This window comes from Rhinichthys klamathensis, unplaced genomic scaffold (genome assembly GCF_029890125.1).
Source record: "Rhinichthys klamathensis goyatoka isolate OS25496 unplaced genomic scaffold, OSU_Roscu_1.1 h1tg000651l_1, whole genome shotgun sequence".
NCBI classification, from domain to species: Eukaryota; Metazoa; Chordata; class Actinopteri; order Cypriniformes; family Leuciscidae; genus Rhinichthys; species Rhinichthys klamathensis.
This window is the reverse complement of record NW_026607095.1, coordinates 166,162-172,161: the sequence shown is the minus strand read 5'-3', so window position 1 is coordinate 172,161 and position 6,000 is coordinate 166,162. Positions and strand designations below refer to the sequence as shown.

The 6,000-nt window shown below is 46.1% G+C and overlaps 1 protein-coding gene across 2 annotated transcripts in view; it reads right to left on the bottom strand.

Annotated features, from left to right (window-relative positions):
* Nucleotides 1-200: 200 nt before the first annotated feature.
* The window catches only part of LOC130076438 (gastrula zinc finger protein XlCGF26.1-like), a 30,348-nt gene continuing 24,548 nt past the window's right edge, over nucleotides 201-6,000 (bottom strand). Inside the window, exons 2-4 of one of the 2 annotated variants that reach the window (XM_056241516.1) lie at nucleotides 1,696-1,796; nucleotides 1,277-1,638; nucleotides 201-1,192 (exon numbers count right to left, since the gene is read on the bottom strand). In XM_056241516.1, the coding sequence (XP_056097491.1) occupies nucleotides 217-1,192; nucleotides 1,277-1,638; nucleotides 1,696-1,796 (1,439 nt within the window). In that variant the 3' untranslated portion in view covers nucleotides 201-216. Of the gene's footprint in view, nucleotides 1,639-1,695; nucleotides 1,797-6,000 lie in introns of both variants that reach the window. The other variant, XM_056241515.1, reaches the window with a different exon arrangement.

The window sequence follows — 6,000 nt, the reverse complement described above, 5'->3', positions numbered from 1 at the left end:
ACGAATTGGCGTGTCATACATACGCCATTTCATGAGATCAGTCTGCAATAGATGTGTTAAGGAAAGGGACACATAAGTTGTGTCAAATTTGACAATATGTGTTGTCCCTGAGCTGATTCAGTACATGTGTTAACATTGAACACATTATGTGTTGTTTTTAACACATCTGTTCTAAGAGTGTACTTACTGTGATTTCAGACTGTGTTTAAGTGGTTTCTACACTGAATGGATCTTCATGTGTAGCTTCAGGTGAGTTTTAAAAGAGAAACTCGTCCCGCAATGATCACACGTGTGCGTCTTCTCTCTGCTGTGAATCCTCTCATGTATTTTCAGATGTTGTGACTGACTGAATCTCTTGTCACAGTGTGAACACTTGTAAGGTTTTTCTCCAGTGTGGATCCTTTCATGTTTTTTCAGAGTTGATGAGTGATTAAATCTCTTGTAACAGTGTGAACACTTGTAAGGTTTATCTCCAGTGTGGATCCTCTCATGTGTTTTCAGAGATGATACCACACTAAATCTCTTGTCACAGTGTGAACACTTGTAAGGTTTTTCTCCAGTGTGGATACTCATGTGTAGCTTCAGTTGAAATTTAACAGAGAAACTCTTTCCGCACTGATCACACGTGTGCGGCTTCTCTCCAGTGTGGATCCTCTCATGTGTTTTCAGAGATGATGAGTGACTGAATCTCTTGTCACAGTGTGAACACTTGTAAGGTTTTTCTCCAGTGTGGATTCTCTCGTGCTGTTTTAAAAAGGCCACTGAAATAAAAGACTTCTCACACTCAAAGCACACATGATCTTTTACACCAGTATGAATTTTCTTATGTCTATGTAAATATGGCAGCCGTGAAAAACTCTTTCCACACACAGAACATGAATGTGGTTTCTCCTTCGTATGAACTGTCAGGTGTGTCTTCAGGGCTAATACTAAAATAAACGTTTTCCCACACTGATTACATGTGTAAGGCCTCTCTCTGGTGTGGATATTCCTGTGCCCTTTAAGTTTTACCAACTGTGTGAAACTCTTCCCGCATTGATCACATGTGAATGGTCTTTCTCCAGTGTGGATCCTCATGTGAACTTTAAGATTTTCTCTGGTTGAGAAACTCTTCCCACACTGAGTGCATGTGAACGGTTTCTCTCCAGTATGAACTCTCATGTGAACCTTTAGTTGTTGTTTGCTCGATAATCTCTTTTCACAGCAATTACAAGTGAACAGCTTATCTCCAGTGTGTCTCCTCATGTGAACATTAAGACCTTCTCTGTATGGAAACCTCTTCCCACACTGATCACATGTGAACGGCTTCTCTCCAGTATGAACTCTCATGTGTTTCTTAAGTTGAGATGATCGCAAGAAACTATTCCCACATTGACGGCATGCATGTGGCTTCTCTCCAGTGTGAACACTCATGTGAAGCTCAAGACTTTGTTTGTATGCAAAGCTCTTCCCGCACTGATCACATGAGAAAGGCTTCTCTCCGGTGTGGATTCTCATGTGATTCACAAGACTTTGTTTATATACGAAGCTCTTTCCACACTGAGTGCAGGTTGTAGATTTCTTGTCTCTTTTCTTAAAAGATGTCTTTTTAGTCTTTGAGCGACTCAAAGGTTTTTTCCTAGGTTTAACATTTTCCTCCTCCACTTCACTCAGTTCTTCTCTCTCCTCCTTCAGTTCTTCACTCTCCTCCTTCACTTCTCTCAGTTCTTCACTCTCCTCCTTCACTTCACTCAGTTCTTCTCTCTCCTCCTTCACTTCACTCAGTTCTTCACTCTCCTCCTTTACTTCCATCAGGTCTGAAATGAAAGGGGAAAAAAAAGTCATTTTCAGTAAATCTTTCAGTTATTGAATATTATAGGCACATATCCCATGTTTCTGTAGTGAGAACTACAATTTTATTTGAACAACACAATTACCTAATCTAATATTAACATTAAATAATAGAGAATACTGCCATAATTATGGCACCAACTTTTAGTTTGCCGTTTAATTTAATTTTCTAAACTTCTTAATGGCTGGTCACACTAGACTTTTTCTTCCATTTACTTCCATTTATATGCATGTAAATGTAGGACACCTGCATTTGTATCAAGTGAAGCCTTGTGGCCGAGATTAATGCATCAGTTAAATTAAAAGAAGACCAACTAATTTGCAGTCAAGTGGAGTAGATTGCATATTTTTACATAGATGTATTATTATTTGTTATATGTTGAATTTCTCTTAAATGGATACTCCACTTTTTTGGAAATAGGCTCATTTTACAACTCCGCCAGAGTTAAACTGTTGTACGGTTTTTGAATCCATTCAGCCGATCTCCAGTTCTGGCGGTACCACTTTTAGCATAGCTTAGCATACATCATTGAAGTGGACAAGACCATTAGCATTTCTAAAAAAAAAAATGACCAAAGAGTTTCGACATTTTTCCTATTTAAAACTGGACTCTTCTGTAGTTACATCGTGCACTAAGACCGACGGAAAATGTAAAGTTGCGATTTTCTAGGCTGATATGGCTAGGAACTATACTCTCATTCCTGCGTAATAATCAAGAAACTTTACTGCCGTACCATGAGCGCAGCAGGCATAATGATATGACGCAGCGCCTGAAAATAGTTCCGTTGTGTTGACGGAAGGTAGCCTATTTTCAGGTAGCCTCAAGGTGCCACGAAGGAAGTGAGATATCAGTGGATGTCTCCCGAGGGAACCTCCACTTGAAGGGGCGTGGTAAGCAGCTAAGGCCGCCATGTACACCTTCAGTGTGGAGTGGGATAACCCAGTGGGGAGACGGTCCTGCAGGAAATCCAGCACTGTGCCAACCGGGCAGTTAACTGGGTCCTGCAGGCGCTCTCCACACCAAGAGGTGAAAAGTTTCCACCTCGTGGCATATAACTTCCTCGTGGCGGGAGCTCTGGATTGGAGGATGGTCTCAACGACCTCAGTCGAGAGAGCAGAATCTATGAGCTGGGCCCCCTCAGAGGCCAAGCCCATAGCCTCCATAGTTCTGGGCGGGGGTGAAGGATCGACCCGTTCGCCTGAGAGAGTATGTCTCTCCTGATCGGTATCTCCAGGGGAAAGCCGTCGAGGAGAGACACTAGGTCCGCAAACCATACTCGAGCCGGCCAGAACGGGGCAATTAGCAGAAGACTGAGCCCGTCCCGGCGAACCCTCTCCAGAACTCCCGGGAGCAGAGCTATCGGAGGAAATGCGTACAGACGTGACCTCGGCCACGGATGTACCATCGCATCCAACCCCAGCGGGGCTGGAGGGCTGAGAGAGAACCACAGAGGACAGTGTGATGTTTCTCGGGAAGCAAATAGGTCTACCTCGGTACGACCGAAATGTTCCCATAGGAGCTCCACCACCTCGGGGTGAAGACTCCATTCCCTGGGCCTCGGCCCCTGTCTTGACAGGATGTCTGCCCCCTGATTTAAATACCCCGGGAGATAAATAGCTCTCAGAGAAAGAATTCTCCCCTGGGACCATAGGAGAATCTGACGTGCCAGTTTGTAAAGTGGGCGAGAATGCAGACCCCCCTGATGGTTGATATAAGAGACCACCGATGTGTTGTCTGTTCGGACAAGAACATGGTGGCCCCTTAGGTCTGGGAGGAAGTGTTTCAGAGCCTGAAACACTGCCAACATCTCTAGACAATTTATGTGCCACAGACGGTGATGGAGAGACCTAACAGTCTCTGGAACTGTTTTACAGTGGACGACTGGCCTAGCTTGACCTGATCTACTGCGGCGAGAATCGAAGCAACACGAGCAGGTGACAATCGTGCCTGCATCGTAGTCGAATCCCACACTACACCGAGAAAAGTGGTTCTCTGTAATGGAGAAAGAACACTCTTCTTGGCGTTGAGCCTCAACCCCAATCTCTTGATGTGAGCAAGAACAACATCTCGATGCCAAACCGCCTGTTGTTCCGATTGAGCTAGAATTAACCAACCGTCTATATAGTTCAGAATACGGATGCCCTGCAGCCTGAGCGGAGCTATAGCTGCATCCATACACTTCGTGAACGTGCGGGATGACAGTGCTAGGCCAAACGGAAGAACCCGATATTGGTACGCTTCGCCCCCGAAAGCGAACCTCAGGAACTTCCTGTGTTGAGGGAGGATAGACACATGGAAGTAAGCGTCCTTTAGATCTATCGTGACAAACCAGTCCTCGGATCTGATTTGTGACACGATCTGCTTGAGAGTGAGCATTTTGAATTTGAGCTTCCCTACAAGACGCAGATCTAGAATGGGACAAGCCCTCCATCTTTTTTCGAAACGAAGTACCGGCTGTAGTATCCTAACTCCCTGCTGGGTGGGGGAACCCATTCTATAGCCCCTTTTTGCAGCAGAGTTTTTACCTCCTGTTCTAATACCAGAGCCTGCTCGGGGCCCACCACAGTAGGCAGAACCCCTCTGAACCGAGGTGGACGCGTTCTGAACTGAATAGAAACATTGGGAAGCATTTCCCATTCCGTCAGGACTCTACTAAGGGAACCAGCCTCTCGAGGCTGGCCTCTGGATGAACATCCCGAGTGACAGACACAGCGCCCTGTAACATACTGGCAGGAAACAGCTGGTCTGAGCACTCCACAACCCTCCTCGGAGGGGGCGAGCGTCCCTCGGGAAATCGCTCGCCGAGTCTCTCTACGCCCTGTATAGGGGCAGGGTTAGTAGAACAGACCCCTGAGGGCATCGAGAAAGACAGGGCACCGTGTTTTTGTGCGGTGAACTCAAGTCTTTCCCGATGGGGACCACCCTCAGAGTCCTGACGTTCAGCCCGTCAGGACTTTTTCGACGCGGCCTTCCTGGCGACAATGACTGTCCTCAGATCAGTCCTGCCCCGAGAAGGCCGCGCCGGAGAACGCCCCACCTCGTCCCTCCAGTTTCTCTGTGGGGGGGCACGAGACGCGACACTCCGCTTCTGCTGTGCTCTTTTGGAAGACGAACTCGACGGCTGGGATTGGCCTCGTTCAGCAGCCCCAGTGACACGCACTTTTAGAGGGATAAACTTATGAAAGGCAGCCGCCTGTTTTTTCTCTTCCTGGAACCTCTCCGTGACAGAGTGAAGAGCGTCACCGAAGAGACCCGCAGGCGAAACGGGAGCATTTAAAAGGAGAGTCTTGTCTTTTTCTTTCATAGAGGTCTGACTCAACCATAAGTGCCTTTCTGTGGCCACCATGGCTGCCATAGATCGACCGATAGATTTTGCGGTCTCTCTGGTGGCACGAAGAGTGAGATCAGCAGTCTACCTAAGTTCGCTAATCATATCTGCAGAAATTTCTCCCCCCTCACACGCATCTTTGAGCAGGTCGGCCTGATAAGCCTGGATAATAGCCATCTTATGCAAACATGCAGCCGCCTGCCCAGCCGCCGAGTAAGCCTTCCCCACCAGCACAGAGGTATTTTTTAGTGGTCTAGATGGAAGAGCCGGTGCTTTAAGTGAAGACGACGAAGCAGGAGAGAGATAGCTCGCGAGCGTCTCCTCCGCCTTCGGCATCGTCACATAACCAGCAGATTTAGCACCAAAAATGTCACCATAAGCATTGGACTGATTAGTGTAAATTCTGCTTGAAACCGGTCTAACCCAGGTCTTTGAAACCTCAGCATGAAGATCTGGGAAGAACGGTAAGCACCGGCGAGAAGGTTGAGGTCGTGCAGACAGAAATCTATCATCTAGTTTGCTTTTATTTCTAGACTCCTGTCTATCAGCTGGCCACTCGATACTGAGCTTTTCAACAGCCCAAGATAACACATCCATCAAACCTTCTTCATTTGCAGTATAATGTGTAGGGGTGTAACGGTACACAAAAATCACGCTTCGGTACGTACCTCGGTTTTAAAGTCACGGTTCGGTTATTTTTCGGTACAGTAAGGGAAATAAATGCAAACATTAAACTGCTGGTTGTTTAGTTTACTATAAACTTTATTGTAACAATTTGTTTACACTTTTTTAACAATTTGTTTAAACTTTTTTAAACACACTTTAATTAAATATAAATAAA